This window comes from Rhinichthys klamathensis, unplaced genomic scaffold (genome assembly GCF_029890125.1).
Source record: "Rhinichthys klamathensis goyatoka isolate OS25496 unplaced genomic scaffold, OSU_Roscu_1.1 h1tg000053l_1, whole genome shotgun sequence".
Classification (NCBI taxonomy): domain Eukaryota; kingdom Metazoa; phylum Chordata; class Actinopteri; order Cypriniformes; family Leuciscidae; genus Rhinichthys; species Rhinichthys klamathensis.
This window is the reverse complement of record NW_026606598.1, coordinates 2,752,765-2,772,834: the sequence shown is the minus strand read 5'-3', so window position 1 is coordinate 2,772,834 and position 20,070 is coordinate 2,752,765. Positions and strand designations below refer to the sequence as shown.

General features: G+C 44.7%; 1 protein-coding gene across 1 annotated transcript; it reads right to left on the bottom strand.

Moving 5' to 3' along the window:
* Positions 1 to 2,373: 2,373 nt before the first annotated feature.
* LOC130083148 (uncharacterized) lies at positions 2,374 to 19,718 on the bottom strand. Its single transcript, XM_056248172.1, has 11 exons — positions 19,609 to 19,718; positions 18,114 to 18,627; positions 17,634 to 17,721; positions 17,369 to 17,482; positions 17,155 to 17,255; positions 16,910 to 17,008; positions 12,211 to 12,340; positions 4,752 to 4,862; positions 4,495 to 4,647; positions 3,117 to 3,238; positions 2,374 to 2,992 (listed from the first exon to the last, which is right to left on the bottom strand). Exons 1-11 carry the CDS (start codon positions 19,709 to 19,711, stop codon positions 2,839 to 2,841), a joined length of 1,689 nt encoding a protein of 562 aa, XP_056104147.1. The 5' UTR covers positions 19,712 to 19,718; the 3' UTR covers positions 2,374 to 2,838.
* Between the last annotated feature and the right edge of the window lie 352 nt (positions 19,719 to 20,070).

The window sequence follows — 20,070 nt, the reverse complement described above, 5'->3', positions numbered from 1 at the left end:
ATTTGAAATGATCCGAGCTTTGTGACATGGTGCATTATCCTGCTGGAAGTAGCCATCAGAGGATGGGTACATGGTGGCCATAAAGGGATGGACATGGTCAGAAACAATGCTCAGGTAGGTCGTGGCATTTAAACGATGCCAAATTGGCACTAAGGGGCCTAAAGTGTGCCAAGAAAACATCACCCACACCATTACACCACCACCAGCAGCCTGCACAGTGGTAACAAGGCATGATGGATCCATGTTCTCATTCTGTTTACGCCAAATTCTGACTCTACCATCTGAATGTCTCAACAGAAATCGAGACTCATCAGACCAGGCAACATTTTTCCAGTCTTCAACTGTCCAATTTTGGTGAGCTCTTGCCAATTGTAGCCTTTTTTTCCTATTTGTAGTGGAGATGAGTGGTACCCGGTGGGGTCTTCTGCTGTTGTAGCCCATCCGCCTCAAGGTTGTGCGTGTTGTGGCTTCACAAATGCTTTGCTGCATACCTCAGTTGTAACGAGTGGTTATTTCAGTCAAAGTTGCTCTTCTATCAGCTTGAATCAGTCGGCCCATTCTCCTCTGACCTCTAGCATCAACAAGGCATTTTCGCCCAGGACTGCCGCATACTGGATGTTTTTCCCTTTTCACACCATTCTTTGTTAACCCTAGAAATGGTTGTGCGTGAAAATCCCAGTAACTGAGCAGATTGTGAAATACTCAGACCGGCCCGTCTGGCACCAACAACCATGCCACGCTCAAAATTGCATAAATCACCTTTCTTTCCCATTCTAACATTCAGTTTGGAGTTCAGGAGATTGTCTTGACCAGGACCACACCCCTAAATGCATTGAAGCAACTGCCATGTGATTGGTTGATTAGATAATTGCATTAATGAGAAATTGAATAGGTGTTACTAATAATCCATTAGGTGAGTGTATTCGATACTAAGACCTCTAAATATCAAAATGATAAAAAACTGTTGCTGAAAACCTGTTATAGAATCTTCTACATGCCATCTGTCATCTGATTGATTGTTTATAATTTTTTAAAAGGGCTTTTATTATTCATCCATCAATTTAAATTCATCCCCCTATAGGTTGTTGTACATATGTCTTTTGACTGTGAAATCTTTACTGATTTTTATAAAGTACACATAAGAATAACTTTTATGTCAGTAATATTTCAAGATGAACACTTGACTGAAGCAACTTAGCTTTATTGATTAATCACATCATTTTTTAGAAGAATCGTGTTAATGTCAAGGAATGGCTGTAGTGACATTAACACGGAAGTTCGTAACATGATGGAGAGGAGTTAGATAACAAAACAGTCTTTAATAAAATAAAGGAGGAACACTCAGGAGATCGCAGGAGAATAAATCAAATACAACCACATTAACATTGAGAATATGAGACATTAGAATGAAGGAAACAAAGGCCCAAATACATACTGGGATAATTAACGTAACTAGGAACACATGAGAACTCAATTAAACACCATGAAGACAAACTAGCAAAGGGAACACAGGCAAACAGAAACAGAACACAGAGAAAACAAAAACAAAACTGAGCATAATCATTACATTTATAATGCAAGAATCAAATATAATGCATCAGGCTTTTGAGGAACGGTTATCTCTCAATTGTCATTGTATTGCATTTGCATTATATGTTTTGAGTAAAATCTATATGCATTTTATGTAGGCTGCTATATTGTTATTAAGACCTCTACATTACAAGCTATCAGAATTTTATCTTACTTTTTGGCCATATAAATATCAGCAACTACACCAAAATGCATACATTTCCCTCAGTTTGGGCCTCTGAATAAAAACAAATATTTTTTTTTTACCTAATTGAGTATGAGCTCTATATTTTCTTATTTATAAGTAATAAAATCCTGATGCATCAAATATGATACTCAATAAACTGTTCCATTTAAAAAACGTATGCCTTATATCAGGGTTTGAAATTAACACCAGCCAAATGCGGGTAAAAATGAACTGTGGCGGGTAACGCTGTCAAATCACTAGCCAATTTGACGTGTTACTTTACTCATTTTGCTGGGGAAGTTCGTGTAAGCCAAATCTGCGCAGATTTAGTGCAAATACTCAACTTGTGAGTCATTGTGATCTATTAAATACAGCGTATTGCGCAGAATCTGCACATATCTGGCTTACGCTTCTTGAACATGCACGTCACTACACAACAAATAACAGCGCGCTTGTTCATTTGCATTGAAGCAATATCGAAGATTAAAAAGCATTTGGTTAACAGAAAAGACATTGCTATTTTACAACATCCTACATGTTCTTTTTACTGTATTGATCTGTCCACCTAAAACACATTTTTGGTAAAAAAGGATGAGAATGCCAAATTGGCCGGACAGATTTCAGACACACTGGGAGATAAAGTCACTGGAGTAGCTTTGATGCCTGCATTATGTGTAGGTGTGAAAGAAATGAACTAGAACCGTGTTAAAAAATTTACATCAGATCAGTTTTGAATGCTAGATGGCAGAAATAGCACAATGTTTGGAGAACATTCTCCATATCTTACTATTACCAACTGTAGGGTTTGGGTATAGGTTGTCATAAACAAGGGTAAAGGTTTACTGAAAAAGTTGATATGTATTTGCAAAGGTACTTAAAGTCAATTAATATAATGTCTTGTGGGGTACCATCAATGTGTTACCAAATATCTTTACTTGAAAAAATATCAACCTTCGTTTTCAGCATCTGACCTCCTTGAGCAGCAATAACGTTTCAGATCTGCAAGTTGGCTTGGGGGAACTTTACAAAACTGATTCAAGCCAATGATGTTGATAGGTTCAGAGGCATCTATTTTGAGCAAGCTATTTACCAGAAAATAAGGAAAAGCCCAAAGGACAGGTGACACTGTGACTTCTATGATTTGGATACAGGTCCCGGATCACATCCAGTATTTCCCTCACCTGTCGCTCTGATAACACCTCTTTCCAGCGCAGCAGACCAGGTACATACTCCTCACTGCAAAACATTTAGAAGACTTCACTGTTTGAAAACTCTAACACACTGAAAAGAGATACATTTAAAGACCTGTAAATACATGTTTGAAACTGAAGTGAAGTGTTGATGACTGGTCTGGGTTTACCTCTCATGTGGGAAATCTCTGAACAAATCACAACAGGTAATCTTCAGTGCATCTACATCACTGCAAAGCAAAACTTCACTCATTCTCTGAAGGAGCTGGTTTTGCTGGGCAACACTGCCATTCTGCAAGCAGAAAACTCAAACCATGAGCTTTTTATTTATATAATGAATGTAAAAGCAAACTGTTCTCTTATTTCAACAGTCAATGTGGAACAATTATGTTAAAGGGGTCCTATTATGCTTTTTTACATGTTCAACTTTCTTTAGCATGTAATGTTGCTGTTTGAGCATGAAAAAGGTCTGCAAAGTTACAAAGCACAAACTCACTCCAAAGGGGGTTATTCTCTATATTAGTGCTCACTGTTTCTGAACTCCCAGAAACGCCTCCATTGAAGTCTTGAGTTTTCTTCTGGGAACGAACACTTCACAATATTCCTCGTTTAAATAAATAAATAATTCCCGCCCAAGGCATACACAAAAAAAGGAGCGAGCTCTGGTTGAGTTGCGTTTATAGTGTGTTAAAACTCGCAGTTATGGTAAGGGGCGTGCGTGACATCTCTGAAACAAGCTCAAAGCGGCTGACCAATTGGTGTATTCAAGCCCTCCTGGGAAGGTTATTACGAGATGTCAGGTGCATTCAAGTCGCTTTCGTTGAAGCAAGATGGTGTAACGGAGGCCAGCTAGTAAGAGCTGTGCAGGTAAACCTCCCTCCTATGACCTCAAGAGGCACACTAGCAGCTGATGCTATAGACTGAGGTTTGAGGCTCGTAGAGAGCGGGGTGAGTAGGACCTGAGGGGTTACAGGTGTATCTTCTCTTATTTAACTACACAAAAATTCTGCAAGATTTTTAAACTCTTTTTTAAAAATTAAGAACTTGCATCGGGTGTATTTTGCTTTTTTTATGTTTTTATTTCATTTATGAAGCCATTGTAAACTTGACATATTATATTGTTATATTACAGTGCATTTTGTGCAGGCAAATAGCTTATTTAAAAATATCCCGAGCTTCCCACTCTTACTTTATGACACTGTTAATGTGCGTTCAGCTCGTAAATCTTTTATGACTTCAATGCACCAAATCAAAACACACTTATCCAGCTGACCAATCAGAGCACATTGCACTTTTCGGGAAGGAGGGGCTTCATAAAGCGTTACAGAAAGACTGGGAGGAGAGGTGCTGCAACAATGTAAAATATGTGAAAAATAATGTTTTGTGAACATCCAAGCATGAAAGGCTATTCTAGTAGACTCCAAAATCAAGAAAAGGGGCATAATAGGTGTCCTTTAAATATAGTTTGACCCTGATTTCCATTAGTCAGGTGCATCAGGAAATCAGCCCTTAAATACAAATGGAAATGAAAGCATTAATTTTTTTCACCAGTTCAGAGAATGTTGCGTGAAAACGTTGAACATCCTCTTTTATCTTTTCCTCAGCATTTCCCCAAAGCTTCTCTAGCTTTCTGAACTTTGTCTTCATCAGGCATTCCAGGTACACTTTGGAAACACAGTTGTAAGCTATTTTTATAATGATCTGTCAGAAATAAAGGAAGTATTGGAGAGAATGAGGGGTGACGTATGGAGCTTGAATCTTTTTGAACGGTTTTAAGGTCATACACAGTCATACACAGTGCGTACCATTTTGATCTCTAAGGCGGTCGGAGGCAGAGATGCACACTGCCCGTGGATTGCCTCCATCAGGATATCAATATGCACATTCTTTTTCTTGAAATAACTTTTTAAATTGGCCTACAAATGAACATTCAAAGACAAACAGGATTGCAAGATTGATATAAAATGTGTTAGGTATCAGTATCCTTGGATAAATCTGATATGAATTTATGCAGCTGAAATAATCCCAATGAGATGGATAGAGTTAATTTCAAGTGCATGATAACAATCTTTTCTTCTGAACAGATGATCATTAACACATACTGTATGTTGAAAAAATCGTACTCGGTTACTAACGTAACCTCGGTTCTCTCTAGAGAGGGAACGAGTACTGCGTAATAGCTTTACGCTAGGGGAAAAACTCTTTTCCGCGAGATATTGAAGCCAAAAATTATCCTTAATTTTTTATTAATGTAAAACGCTTTGCAGCAGCAAGCAGACATAGGCGAAACAGCTCGCGCGCCTATTGGTTGCTCTGCAGCAAATGCAGCAGCCTATCGAGAGAGACTCTGCGTGACGTAATGACCAATGGGGGCAATTCGCGCCCATATCGTCACGTCCCGCCAGAAGGGGCGTGGTCTCACCCTATAAATATGCTCGTTAGGCTGATACAAGCTGGTTTTTATCGCTGAAGCGAACCAGAGCGTATTCCAAGCACGGCAAGATACGCAGTACTCGTTCCCTCTCTAGAGAGAACCAAGGTTACGTTAGTAACCGAGTACGTTCTCTTACGAGAGTATCTCTCGTACTGCGTAATAGCTTTACGCTAGGGGAACACAATGCAACACGCCGTGCGTACAGGGATCCAACACCAAAGTCCCGAGGGCCGAAGCCCAGGGCTCATGTAGTGCATAATCACCATAAACTCACATAGAGTGGAGGAAGAGAGGCTGGAAGCATCATTCCCTATAAAAAAGCACCCAGCGGGGCTATCATATGACAATAAAACGCGCAGCCAGGGTGAAAGCTTTCAGCCTGATCTGGGTGGCCATACGTGTGTCAACACTCATGGGGCTGCAGTAAACTCAGCATCTGGGCCGCACAGCGGGGCAGATAGCACTGAATTTTAGACCGCCAAAAGCTTAGCTTGTAAGGCGGGTACCTCCAGGTTATAGTATTTTATAAATGTAGACGGCGAGGCCCAGCCCGCGGCCGTACAGATATCTTGCAGGGAAACCCCGCTCGACCATGCCCACGAAGAGGCCTTATACGCATATACTTTGAGCGTGGATGGGGTCCTGCCCTTATCCAGTAGCTCTTGAAGGAAGGAAAGTACTTCCGAAACCCCGCATTCCACAGGTGAAAAGCTCTGGGCTTGACACCATGCAGAGAAACAGACCATTTCGAGGAGTAGAGCCGCCTGGTAGACGGAGCTCTAGCCTGCGCGATCGTGTTTAACACTCCTTCTGGGAGGCTAGCAGGTACCCGTTGATGGCCCATGCGTGCAGGGACCACAACTCCGGGCGAGGGTGCCAAATCGAGCCCTCCGCCTGAGAGAGGAGGTCTCTCCTCAATGGTACAGGCCATGGGGCAGTGCTGGTCAGCTGCATCAGGGCAGGGAACCACGTCTGGTTTGTCCAGAGCGGAGCTACGAGCAGCACTGGGCATCCGTTCTCCCTGATTCGTTCCAACACCTGAGGCAGGAGCGAGACAGGAGGAAAAGCATATAGGGGGCAGCGGGGCCAAACATGAGCCAGCGCGTCCTTGCTTTTCGAGAAAAACTCCGGGCAATGAGCGTTTTCGTGGGACGCGAATAGGTCCACCTGTGCTCTGCCGAACGTTTTCCACAGCAGCTGGACCGTCTGCGGGTGCAACGACCATTCCCCTGCTGGAACATTGTTCCTGGACAGTCTGTCTGGTCCCACATTCAGGTGACCAGGCACGTGCGCTGCTCTCAGTGAGAGCAGGTTGTGCTGAGCCCAGACCAGGAGGCGTTCCGTCAGCCTGTGAAGGTTTCGTGACCTGACGCCGCCCTGGCGATTTATGTATGCCACCACTGACATGTTGTCCGACCGGACCAAGACGTGGTGGCCTGTTACCTGGGGACAAAAACGCCGTAGCGCTTTGTCGACTGCTATCATCTCCAAGCAGTTTATGTGAAGGAGCTTTTCCCGTTCTGACCACAGGCCAGCTAGCGGTCTGCCCTCGAGCAGCGCTCCCCACCCCGAGGTGGAGGCGTCCGTAGACACCACCTTCACACTCGAAGCGGTCCCCAGACTCACACCTGACTGATACCAGTCGGTTATTTTCCAAGGTTCCAGAGCTGAAACACACTGAAGGTCGACCCTGAGGCGAAACAGACCCGCTGTCCATGCCCTGGGTGGAACCCGCGCTTTCAGCCACATCTGCAGTGGGCGCATGCGGAGCAAGCCCAACTGGAGTACAGAGGCTGCTGAGGCCATCAGCCCCAGCATTTTCTGAAACCTTTTGAGCGGAACTATCGCGCCGTGGCGGAAGGATTTCGCGCCGCGCTGAATATTTAGCCCGCGCTCTGGTGACAGGCGTGCTGTCATGGACAGCGAGTCCAACACGGTTCCCAGAAAGGAAATTTTCTGACTGGGAGACAGTGAGCTCTTCGCCCAATTTACTGTGAGGCCCAGCTCCTCGAGGTGCTCGAGTAATGCGGCCCTGTGTTCTATGAGCTCCGATCGTGATCGAGCTAGAATCAGCCAATCGTCCAAGTAGTTCAGGACTCGCATGCCCTGAAGTCTCAGGGGTGCGAGCGCCGCGTCCATGCACTTCGTGAATGTACGAGGTGCTAGGGACAGGCCGAACGGCAGGACTGTGTATTGATATGCCTGGCCCTCGAAGGCGAATCTCAAGAATCGCCTGTGATGGGACGCTATTTGTATTTAGAAATAGGCGTCTTTCAGATCTATCGACATAAACCAGTCCCCGTGGCGCACTTGCGCGAGGATTTTCCTGGTCGTAAGCATTCTGAACTGGCGTTTCACAAGCACTCTGTTCAGCTGTCGTAGATCTAAAATGGGTCTGAGACCCCCATCCTTTTACGGTACCAGAAAATATCTGCTGTATAGGCCCCCTTCGCTCTGAGCCTGAGATAAAGGTTCTATAGCCCCTTTGCTCAGTAGTTTCGCTATCTCGGCACGAAGTAGATGAGACACTTCGTTTTTCACCGTAGTTTCGACACGCGCCGTATAACGGCGCGGGCGTTGAGCGAATTGTAGCGAATAGCCTCTCTTTATAGTGTTCAGCACCCATTCTGATACCCCGGGAAGCTTTGACCACGCATCTGCGTGAATAGCTAGAGGCAGAATGAAATCCGGGCTCCGGCCGCGACAAAACGGCAGCTCGAGAGCCCGGGCATACTGGGAACACAACACCGTGTTTACAGCGTTCGAGGCGGGGGGCGCGCTGATCACAGCGGGCGGCCTGGCCGCGCTCAGCTTTTTTATGGCAGATTGTGCAGAAAAAGCGAGCGGGGGAGATCCCGTAGGAATCGGCGTGTCTGTGAGAAAATGTGGGCGCGGGGCTGCGGGCACATTTATTACACTGAAAACATTGTCGGTCATGGCCGACTGAATGTGTGTTGGTTTCGTTTTTACAGAAACCAAGGGACACGCAGCATGTAGTGTGAGCGGGCATGGTGACATGGGCGCGTTTACTACATTGTTTGCACAATCGACCTGAGTCGATTTTATTTGTGCTAGCCCTGCACCGTGGCGGGCTGTGTCTGGGTGTGGGAATGGGCACTGGGTGGGCATTCTTACAACACTCATAACACCATCGGCCGTGGCCGGATTGTTTGTGCGAGCCCAGCATTTTTGCGGGCTGTGTTTGTGTGTAGAAATGAGCCCTGGGTTGTAGGCATTTTCAATACACTCATAACACCATCGGCTGTGGCCGGAATACCAGAAAATACACCATTTATGTGATTTATCTGGGTCGCCGTGGGAACAGCATTTGTGTGCAGGCAAGCGGGCATGGTACTGGCTTGCTTACTGCAAAATACACTGGAACAGTCACATTTTCTGAAACTGAACGAGCGAAAATTTCAGTGGAAGTCTGGCCACGGCGAGACTGAAACACCGTCGATTTCCTAGGAGGCTAGGAAGACTTGTGTTGGTTTCGTTTTACAGAAACCGTGGTAGTGTTTGTGGGCACTGGGTTGTGGGCACATTCACTACATTTAATGCACAATTGACATGCGTCGATTTCATTTGTGCGAGCCCTGTACCGTGGCGGGCTGTGTTTGTGTGTAGAAATGAACACTGGGCTGTGAGCATTTTATTACACTTATAACACCATCGGCTGTGGCCGGAAAACCAGAAATACAATGATTACATGATTTTTCTGGGTCGCCATGGAAACGGCCTTTATGTGCAGGCAAGCGGGCCGTGGTACCAGCTTGTTTACTGCAAAATACACTGGAACAGTCGCATTTTCTGGAACTGAACGAGCGAAAAGTTTCGGTGGAAGTCTGGCCGCGGCGAGACTAAATTTTTATCTGCTGCGAGAGCCGGGATCGAACACGGGTCTCTCGCGTGAAAGCTTCAGGTTCTGCCACTGGGCCACAGGGAGAACTACACTAGCGCAAGCAGATAAGAGAGCGTCATCACAGTTTTGTGTGTGTCGGCGTTGAGAAGGGTCTGGCTGCAGACTTGCACTCTCAGACTTGCACGCTCAGACTTGCACGCTCAGACACGAGCGCTTCCGCTGCAAGTGACGTCACTTGCAGTCGACACCTGCTCTCCGCTACCGGCTGTGGCGTCACTTGCAATCCCTTGTTCTCCGTGTTATTTCACAGAGTCGATTGATGCCAGATTTGAAGATAGCCAGCAAGTGGTGTTTGGATCAATCTAGTGCACTGTATGGTTCTGTTCATTTGCCCAAAGTAGAGTGTATGGAGGAACAAGACGTTGCGGAAGCCATTGAGAGATTAGAGAAGGCTGAGTTTCCACAGGACAGAATCGATGCTCTGGAACCCTTTTGCTTCATCTTTACTGTAATGAATGACATGCAAATGTTTCTTGAACATGTAGTCGATGTCATGAAATTAAAGGTAAACTGTCGAACTACACTAGAGCAAAGTGTAATAATGTGCTAATGTGTTTTTATATATGCTGTATATTGTCTATTTCTACCTTGTGTTTGTCTGTTTTGCACATTAACTGTGTGTAATAACTGTAAATTGACATTTACAATAAAAAGAAAAAAAATGCATCATCTTGATGTTTTACATCTACAAACTGTTCCCACAAAGTTAGGAGCATGAAATTGTCCAAAATGTCTTGAAAATAATTAAATATATAATAATAGTAAAAATAATTTCTTTCTTTCTCAAAACTGAGTTTTGATTTCTAAGTGATCAATTTATGTACAAGTGTTTTCCCACATGATTGGCTGTAGGTCATCAGTAAATTAATGTGGCATTTAAATGCCAGTGTTTCCCAAATGAAACACAAGAGCTGTTAGTTTTGAATGATGTGTGTAATGTAGAGAAATGTGTTTAGAGTTTTGCAAATAGTTTGTTTTTCAAATGCAAACTGAGTGCAAAGCATATACTGTCCTTGTATTTTTGCAGGCTTGGTCTAAAGATTGGGTACATGAGTGAATGGTTTCACTGAGTGAGCCTCAAATTCCACTTGTAGTGTTTTAGCAATTTGAAAAAAACTGTCAACAAAATGACAAATGACACCTTAACACGACCAAAATGAGCGTGTCTACGCGTTCAAAAGAAACACGTAAAAAATTGCCGCGGACAAACACTTCGTGTTGACGCGGTCAAATTTCACGCGTTTCGTTTAAAGACTATTACGATCGCGTTCCGTAGAGATCAGGCGTCGATTGCAAGTGACGTCACTTGCAGAGGAAGCGCTCGTGTCTGAGAGTGCAAGTGACGTCACTTGCAGAGGAAGCGCTCGTGTCTGAGCGTGCAAGTCCGAGAGTGCAAGTGACGTCACTTGCAGAGGAAGCGCTCGTGTCTGAGCGTGCAAGTCCGAGAGTGCAAGTGACGTCACTTGTCTGCAGCCAGACGCTATTGTCGGCGTTTGTATGCAGGTGTGCGTGTTATACAACAGGCTCATTGCTGCAATAATGACATTTTCAGCCGCTCAAACTAGGAGCTGAGAAATGTTTGAGAAATGGAGATTAGTCCGGCCTCGGCGGGGACTAAAACACACTCTTTTCTCATTTGCCGGTGACGCACGCCCATGGGGGGCGGGGTAGATTTCTTATAACGTAAAGAAAGCTAGCCGCGGTTTTTAGGGCTCGCGGTCTTGATGCTGGCCCGTTTCCTTGACGACTCGCGGACAGAAGGCGGAGGTCCACAGAGCTCGCCTGTTGCGCGGCGGTTGCGCGGGCGCTTCCCAATCGAGGCCGATGCTTCCCACGGCCTGAGAGAGCAGACGCATCAGCTCAGTCTCAATGCCGGCTCTCTTACCAGTGGTCTGGCGGGAAACGCTAGCGGAGGGGAGATCCACGGAGCTCGCCCAATCCTCACTATCGGATGCCAGAAGAGAACACGCCTCGGTGGGTTCGTCAAACTCGTGGATGGACGCGGCGGCAGGCGGCGGCCGTTGTCCGTCAGTGAGCGACTCGAGCGAAGCCGGCGAAGCTGGCGGGCGAACCGGCGAGCTTTGGCGGGCTGGAGAAAGCTCGGGAGCGCGCTGGGCGCGGCGCTTCTTGCGGCGCGGCACCACGGCGGGCTGCGGTGAAGGCTCGGAGAATGATGCCAGGCGAGTCCTCAGAGTCACCATGGGCAAAAACTCGCAATGAGGGCATCCGCCGTCAGCGAGCGCGAGAGCCGCGTGATCCTCACCCAGGCAGGAAACACAGATGACGTGCCGGTCTCCATCGCTGAGCGGGGCGCGGCACGAGCCACAGGAAGGCATCTTTAAAAAGACGCAGCTCTTTTGTGAGAGAAGTGTGAGTCGCGTCAAGTAAGCGAGCAAACACTCTCAACAGAGTAAATACACACAGAGTATAAAAGGATATAGAACGCCGGAAAGCGCAGCAGGTACGGCAGTTGAAGGCGGCGAGGCCAGCGACTCCAGAGCTCGTCCCGCTGAAAGGCTTGCTTCGACGGCGCGGCTTCTCACTCCGGATCCAGCGATGCGTGTGCTTCGCTGAAGAGGTAAAAATCAGCTTGTATCAGCCTAACGAGCATATTTATAGGGTGAGACCACGCCCCTTCTGGCGGGACGTGACGATATGGGCGCGAATTGCCCCCATTGGTCATTACGTCACGCAGAGTCTCTCTCGATAGGCTGCTGCATTTGCTGCAGAGCAACCAATAGGCGCGCGAGCTGTTTCGCCTATGTCTGCTTGCTGCTGCAAAGCGTTTTACATTAATAAAAAATTAAGGATAATTTTTGGCTTCAATATCTCGCGGAAAAGAGTTTTTCCCCTAGCGTAAAGCTATTACGCAGTACGAGAGATACTCTCGTAAGAGAACTAGACATACCTGTGTTAAGCATGTCATGATCTTTTGTACAATGGATGAAGCCTTATCTTCCAGTTTCTGTAGCATGCTTATAGTTATTGAGACATCATCGCTGTTGTTTTTATCTGGACTGATTTGTGTAGCGCAACATCTGTAGTAAAATAACACTGATTTTATGAAAAAAATGCAGAAAATTCTGTGAATTAAACATTGTAGGGTTAACTCTGTAAGCATGTGAATCAATACATTTTAGGGAAAAAGCCTATTAGAAGTGCACTAAAAAGTTAACTTAAAAAGTTTTTGATAGAAAGAAATTAATATTTGCACTAATATCTTTTAAAATGATACACTCACAGGATATAATGACTCTAGTCATAACCTAGCCATTTTATTTTACACAAGGGCTGTCCCTAAAGGTTGACACAATGTTTTAGACAAATATGGCAGTCAAATATTAGTCACGATCTGTGTGCTTAGTTTAGTTTTCATGGACTTTTAGGCTTATATAGCCTGAACACAATGGGTATACTGCAGGCATTCTAGGTCAACCTTCTAAAAGACCTAGATGATGGCGAGGGAGTTAATCCGGACACAGTTTGAGAACTGCGTCGGGCAACAGACCTGTCTCTTCAGGCTATCAAGCAGATGGCCAGAGCTATTGGTCGAGCTATGACAGCCCTGGCAGGTTAGGAGAGCCACCTGTGGTTAAACCTCTCTAATAGCCTCTTTGTGGAGTATGATTTATGATGTATGTTGAAATGCCTACTTGATAGCCAATCCAATTTGTTCCTTACGGGGACAAATAAAGAAGAAGAACTCTAATATAAAAGAGAAGGACAAGTCCTTTCTGTTGGACAGCGTCAACAGGGTTGTTGAGAGGTTTCAGGAGGCCAAAAAGCAGGCGGTGTTCCAGCAGTATCTCCCTGGCCGGTCTAAGGTCTCAGGAGCAGCTCCTCACATCGGGCGCAACAAAAGCAGAGCGTTACCTCTCGATTTGGGGTTGGGGAAGTGCTTGAAGTCAAAGTCTGACACAGGTAAGACGTATCTGAAGAACACCATTCTAGCTAGGAAGGATTCGGCTAAGAGGTCCTGACACCATCAGTGCCAGGCCTCTATAAGGGCAGGCCTCTCCGGGGGAAAGTGGTGTACACCTCAACACCACCACCTCTGGTCCTTCAGGGCGCAGCAGTTTCCAAACGAGTCTATATCCCAGTGCCAGCCCGTATACATAGCAGCACTAGGAGACTCGCAACCTCTAAGGAGGTTCTTAGAGCAGCCAGTTCGGTTGTTCCCTGCCGGTCAACTGTTTCAGGGTACCAGAGACTAAGTACACCAAAGGCCAGTCTCAAGAGACTGGTTCTCTGAGTAGACTATCTGGCAGCATGGAAGCTTCTGCCAAATATGTCACACTGGGTCCTGCTCACATTAGAAAAAGGATACAGAATTCCGTTCGGTTCTCGTCCTCCCTGTTTCAACAGGATTCTGCCCACTACGTCGGCCCCTGAACAGGCTCTGGTTATGGAACAAGAGATGAAGACTCTCTTGACCAAATAGGCTATATAGAATGTGTTCCTCCACCTGAGATAGTCCTGGTTTTACAGCTGGTATTTCATCGTCCCAAAGAAGGATGGGGGGTTGCGTCCTATTTTAGAACTATGCCATCTAAATCAATCTTCGTTGCAAAGTCTGTCCGGAAGAGTCTGTCGGAAGAGATGCCTGAGGTCCCGCCTGATCAGGTGTGTGAACCGTCCATTAGATCCATGCCTGTGGGAGTTTTAGTGGAGCTGGGAGAGGAAGAACAGCTAGAGACTGGAATACAGAGGTAGTGCTTCCCACCCTGTCCACACACAAACCTTCTCTGTCACTGGTCCCCTCCTGCACTAATGTCTCTTCATCACCAATGGTCCCATCCAGCACAGCTGTCTTCGTCATTGCTGCAAGTTCCATCCAGCACAGTGTTGTCTTCATCGCCGCTGGTCCCGACCAGAACAGAGTTGTCTTCGTCACGACTGGTTCTGTCCAACGCAATATTTTCTTTGTCGCCATCATCCTTGTCTACCACCAAGTCTGTCTCTACACCCAACTTTCCTCCCCTGTTCGGTCCACCTAAGCCAGCCATTGCCTTTGCCCTGCCTCCACTGGATTCTTTCAGCCCTTCGGATCCACCATGCAACCCGGATCCGACTTGGGACTCCGCAGAGGCATGGGAAATCCCTGGCTCCACCTCGGACCGTCGACCAGCCGGCTCCGCCCTGGCTTCTCATTCCCTCGGCTTTAACTGGGACCGTCATCCCTTCAGTTCCACCGGGCTCCCTCGTCCCACTTGCTCTGTCCTGGTCAGTCGTTGCTCCATCATCACCTGGCACTTCCAGGCTGTCAGCTGCGCTCGATCTCTCAGGCTCCACCAGGGTCCTCACTCACACCGCCTCAGTCCTCAGGCCCACTGGCTCCACCTCAGCTGCTCGTAGCTGGGACTCCGCCTTTATTGCCAGGTCCAGCGATGGTGTCGGGTTTCTTGATCCAATGGACTTCACCTGGGCCTCATCTCCCTGTGTCACCTCAGTCGGTCATGGTCAAATTACCACTTTGGCTCCTTTTACACTGTCACATAGCTTTACTTTGTTAGATTTCATATACCTTAAACTTCTGAACTTTTCATCATTATCCTCTGGGCCAAATCGTTACAAATATTCCCACAATTATAATTTAACACTTTGAATAAATCAGTCAAGGGTGACAAATATGTCTTGACATTTTCATAATGCAGAGTTAATACAATGTTACCGTTTCTGAGCCATGTAAAAAAAATGATTTCCATTACACGAGAGTAGATGTTAAAACTTCATGCTGATTTGTACTCGGCTTTCGCCAAGATAAGCAAAACTAAGACGTAGCTTTACAGTAAACTATGCTTCTCCATCCATTTACGCTTCTTTCCATAAGGTGGTGTGACTCCCCTTCTGTCCGGCGTTAACGGCAGCAGTGTACTTGGTGCGTCAGCGCACGCGACGGCTGCAACTACAGGACCAGCACGACAACCGTCTGGATTGAACCGAGTAGGGGACATCTCTAGGGTCTTCAAGTGGGCACCTTCCGTCCTCAGTGTTTCGTCGACTAGCCCACGACACCTCAAGAGGGCTCGACAGTGACTCTGGCGTCCCAGAGTCACCCCCCTCCGTCCCCCACTCAACTCAGCCCAGCTTACTGACCTCTACATCCCTCCTGCTGCTGAGACCTAACCACAATCTCACAATCTCTCCGCAACCCGACCATACGCGCCAACCCGTTTGACGAAGGCTGTCGAGCCCCACTGGTGCGTTAATATGCAGTTTCAGTGGACAACGGTTCCGTATGGCATACCACCTACCGCAAAACACAATATCTGCCCAACCACCCGTCATTCACGCAATATCCACAGGAACGTATACAAACAAACCAACAGATTCTTCAAGTTTTCAAGAATTCTACTAAACCGTACCGTGGCGGCCTGTACACAGCCAGCTAGAATCTTTCCGTCTCAACCACAGCCAGTTGCTGCTCCTTTCTGCTGCTTCAGATAAGTTCTTTACTGTGCGACGCAACTCTTGGCCGCTGAATCCGATGTCTCTGAGGAACCGGGTTGTAGAGTGTGCCACAAAACCTCGACAACCCACTTCCACTGGATAAACCTGGACTCTCCATCCCCGCTGTTCTGCTTCAGTGGCCAGATGAGCATACCGCAGTTTCTTCCTCTCATATGCCTCATCTACCGCATCCTCCCATGGCACTGTTAACTCTATCAGTTGAACAATGCGTGCTGATCCAGACCACAAAACAATATCTGGTCGTAGGTTAGTGGTGGCAATCTCAGGTGGAAAAATAAGCCGTTGGTCAAGATCAGCCAGCATCTTCCAGTCCCTAGCAGCTTCCAGTTGTCCTGGGCGAGAATTGGTGTTAACACCTTTTCTTGGTGGTTGCTCGCCTGGGTGGAGGAATATTGTCTTCTGCGTGTAATGTTTTGCTAGAACAGGTGGCAACTTATTGGTCATGTTACGCTTGCCTTCTAATGCTAAAGCCAAACATCGCAGTACTTGGTCATGGCGCCAAGTAAACCGACCTTGGCTAAGAGCCACCTTACATCCTGTCAAAATGTGCCTTAATGTGGCAGGTGATGAACACAAAGGACAAGAGGGATCCTCTCCTACCCAGAGGTTTAGGTTCTGCGGTGATGGGAGAACATCATATGTTGACCTAATAAGGAAACTGATCCTACTCTCTTCCATTGACCAAAGGTCTCGCCAGCCCATCTTACGTTGTTCCACACTCTCCCATCTCATCCACTCTCCCTGCTTGGCCTGGGAAATGGCCTTTATACACCTCATCCTCTCCTCCTGCTGTCGCACCTCGTTGACTACCAGCTTCCTCCTTTGAGCTGGGCCTGCCTTGTGCCATTTAGGAGGAGCTAAACTGAGCCCAAAACCCCCTCTTCCATGCTGTACCTGTCCCACGATATCCCTAATTTGAAGGGCAGCCTTTGCCTCTACTACAGATTTCTTTGCTGACCACTTTCTACCAGTTTTTAACACAGGGGCTGCCTCCCTGACACATTTGTCGCGTGACTCTACTAAGGTCATTTCCAGTCTGACCTTGGCACACTTGAACTCCTCGATTAAAGCAGAGACTGGCAGCTGCAATATTCCTTTACTATAAAGTAGTATACTTAATGATCATTAGTAAATACCTGAGTTGCATACAAGTGTTGATAATCCAAAACAGATACACAGAGTTCTTCTCAGTAAACTTTAGTTTTTTTAGACGTTTATTCTCAGTATCCACATACCTAAGAAAACACATTTTTATGTTAAGCACAGGATCACAAACCTCCCCTCTCCTGCACAAAATAGATAATCACTGGATACTCATTACATGAGAGTTTTAATCTGTAAACCTTGGGCAAGGGGTAATATAAGATGAGGAGAAACCTACTTCTGAGTAAAGCCATGCAGCTCTTCACTACAGAGTATTTGTACTGCATGCATCAAGGTTAGACCAACCTTTTTTGCATCTAAAATAGCACAATTCAGACACTGTGAAAGCAAAACATAAAATATGTGAGCAATATATCATATAAATCCCCTGTACCTTTTTACATGAGAAAATAAAAATAAGTCTTGCTTTACTTTCTCTCTCCAAGAGCTACCTGAGTGACATCTATGTGAAGTCTTATGAAAGTTTCCTCTTCCATTGAGTCCTCATTATGTCCATGTTGCTCATCATAGTGCAGGATGTTCTGTAAAGTCCTAGAGATGTCATTCTGTTGCAATTAAAGTTGGACAGAGACATGTGTGTTACATCTCTCTTGTTTTGGGTCCATTCATGTATTACTGAGATATTAGTCATTATAATGAGAGAGAAATACAGTAATTAAAATAGCACACAAACAGTCATAAACTGTGAAGTCATACCTGAAGTTTTTGAAGCAGTTTCTGCTTTGCTCTCTCAAACCATCCTGTCAACAGCAGCGGGTCGTACACTCTCAGTTTTGAGTCTGAACTGATACATATAGTACACATCAATGTTCAAAAGGTTGGTAAGCTTTTTAAAAGGTTTTTCTCTTATGCTCTTCAAGGCTGCATTTATTTGTTCAAAAACCCAGTAAAAAGAGGAATATTGTGAAATAATATTACAATTTAAAAGAACTGTTTATTGTAATATATTATAAATGTAATTTCATCCTGTGATGGAAAAGCATATTTAAAATACAATAAGTGTCTTTAGTGTAATTTTTGATCAATTTAATGCATCCTTGCTGAATAAAAGTATAAATTTCTTTTTTTTTTAAAGTGTCTCCAAACGTTTGAATGATAGAGTGCATTTCAACAGTTCAAAATTAACTTGTTTGTTTGTTATACAAATTTTACATACAACAAATTTGCAGTGCATACCTGAAGAAAACATCTTTCCCCCACTGTAAAATGCAGAAGGTCTCTTTCACAGACAGATCTCTGTTTAGGAGCAGGTCCAACTTGAGAAAGAGGTGACGGCTGTAACTGTCAATCAGACGATATAGCAGCCCAGTATCTTCCAGTACAGGTGTTAATCGAAACACCTCATGGCATATCATGCTGTGTGTGCTCTTTAGAAAGTCCCGTAACTGCTCTAACTGAGATCCTTGTGGTCCCTCTACTGGCAGCGTGGGAATGTGGTTTTCCACAAACTGATCTATTTCTTGAAGATACTCACAGGGCCAGTTTTGAGGGAATCTGCCTTCTTTCTTGTCTATGGTAACACGGTTCAGTTTGCTCCATCTTTTCAACACCTCAGCTGCCTTGTCAAGGTCCTCAGGGTTTGATTGTTCACTCAGAATCTTTCTGAGAATATCAAGCTCTTGCTTGCCACTCACTTCAACCCCTGAACCAGATGTCATCCTTAAGTCAACTGTGCTTTCCTGTTCTCCTGCTGAATGCATGTGAATTTCTGTGCATTAACTGCTTTTGAAATTTCAAACTTATATATGAAACAACATGCAAAAGGACAACACCTGTGTCCACATTCAGAGGACTGCATTCTGCACTGTAAAAAAATCCAACTTTCATTTTTAGACAAACTCTATTTTAAAAGCTGGATGAAGTATCAAATGTAGAAAACGTTTTGTATGAGCACCTTAAAATATTAAAAAGCAAAACCTTGAATGTCAAGTTTGGTGGTGAGGGTGAACTAACAAGCTACTGATCATGCTCAGTTTGATCACTGATGATGCACTTAAATAATTTGTTTTTAGTCAAATCATGTGGACTTATGATGACATAAATGTTTTTTATTCAGAAATAATTGATGTTTTAGATTTATGTTGTGTTTTTGATTATATTTTGCTGTAAAAGTTTGTATGATGTTTCAAGTCACCATTAGTGATAAGTGTTTGGCGAAGTTTCTTCCATTTAAATAAGTATAACTTGTTTTGGTGTAGGAAATCATTTTATCAGTTTGATTAACAAAATGACACTATTATGTGATATTAATGCTCAGCTTAAAGGAATAGATCACTTTAAAATGAAAATTCTGTCATCATTTACTCACCCTCAAGTTGTTTCAAACTTGTATGAATTTCTTTCGTCTGCTGAACACAAAGGGATATTTGGAAGAATGTCAGTAACCAAACAGTTAATGGACCCCATTGACTTCCATGGTATTTTTTTCCTACTATGGAAGTCAAAGTGGTCCATCAACTGTCTGGTTACTGACATTCTTCCAAATATCTTCCCTTTGTTCAGCAGACGAAAGAAATTCATACAGGTTTAAAACAACTTGAGGGTAAGTAAATTTTTTTTTTTTTAACAGTGTGATTGCAGTTTTTTCTCAAAGATGCTGACCATTTTATTTTACCCTCCAAAAATGGCTGACTTTACTCAATTATTTAAAAATGAAAAAGCATTATCTTACCATCGGAGGTTTCTGCATGTTGATTTGGCATCACAAGAGGAAACTGATCCTCTTTATTCCTGGCTGTTTTTTTCCCCCAAAAAAACTTTAACGCTTTAAACATTTTTGTAGGTGTAATTTTTCTGTTCATTAAGGGCTTTTAGATTCTGCAATCTGTTAGATTTAGATCCCTAAAAAAAGTCAGCTGTAGTACAGGTGCTCATTAGTAAATGGTGAAATTCAACTACTGTATGTTGTGGCTGTTTCTGCTCTTACACACAGGATATGATTGTGGTTAATTTCTTTGAAGTATCAGATGTATGTTGCAGCAGGTTTGAGCAGAAAGTTTGCACAGTGTTTCATGATATATGCCATGTATGGTACCAGTCAGAAGCTGGATATAAATGATTCTCTATTGTGATCAACTATTATTATTATTATTATTATTATTATTTCTTATAAATTATTATTTCTCATCCATCC

Coding starts and splice junctions, on each gene's coding strand:
- LOC130083148 (XM_056248172.1), bottom strand. CDS start 19,711: ATGTTTAAAGCGTTAAAGTTTTTTTGGGGGAAAAAAACAGCCAGGAAT. Junction 12,341..16,909: donor AACACTTGTATGCAACTCAG/GTATTTACTAAT, acceptor ATTTTACTACAG/ATGTTGCGCTACACAAATCA. Junction 4,863..12,210: donor TCATGACATGCTTAACACAG/GTATGTCTAGTT, acceptor GTTCATTTGTAG/GCCAATTTAAAAAGTTATTT.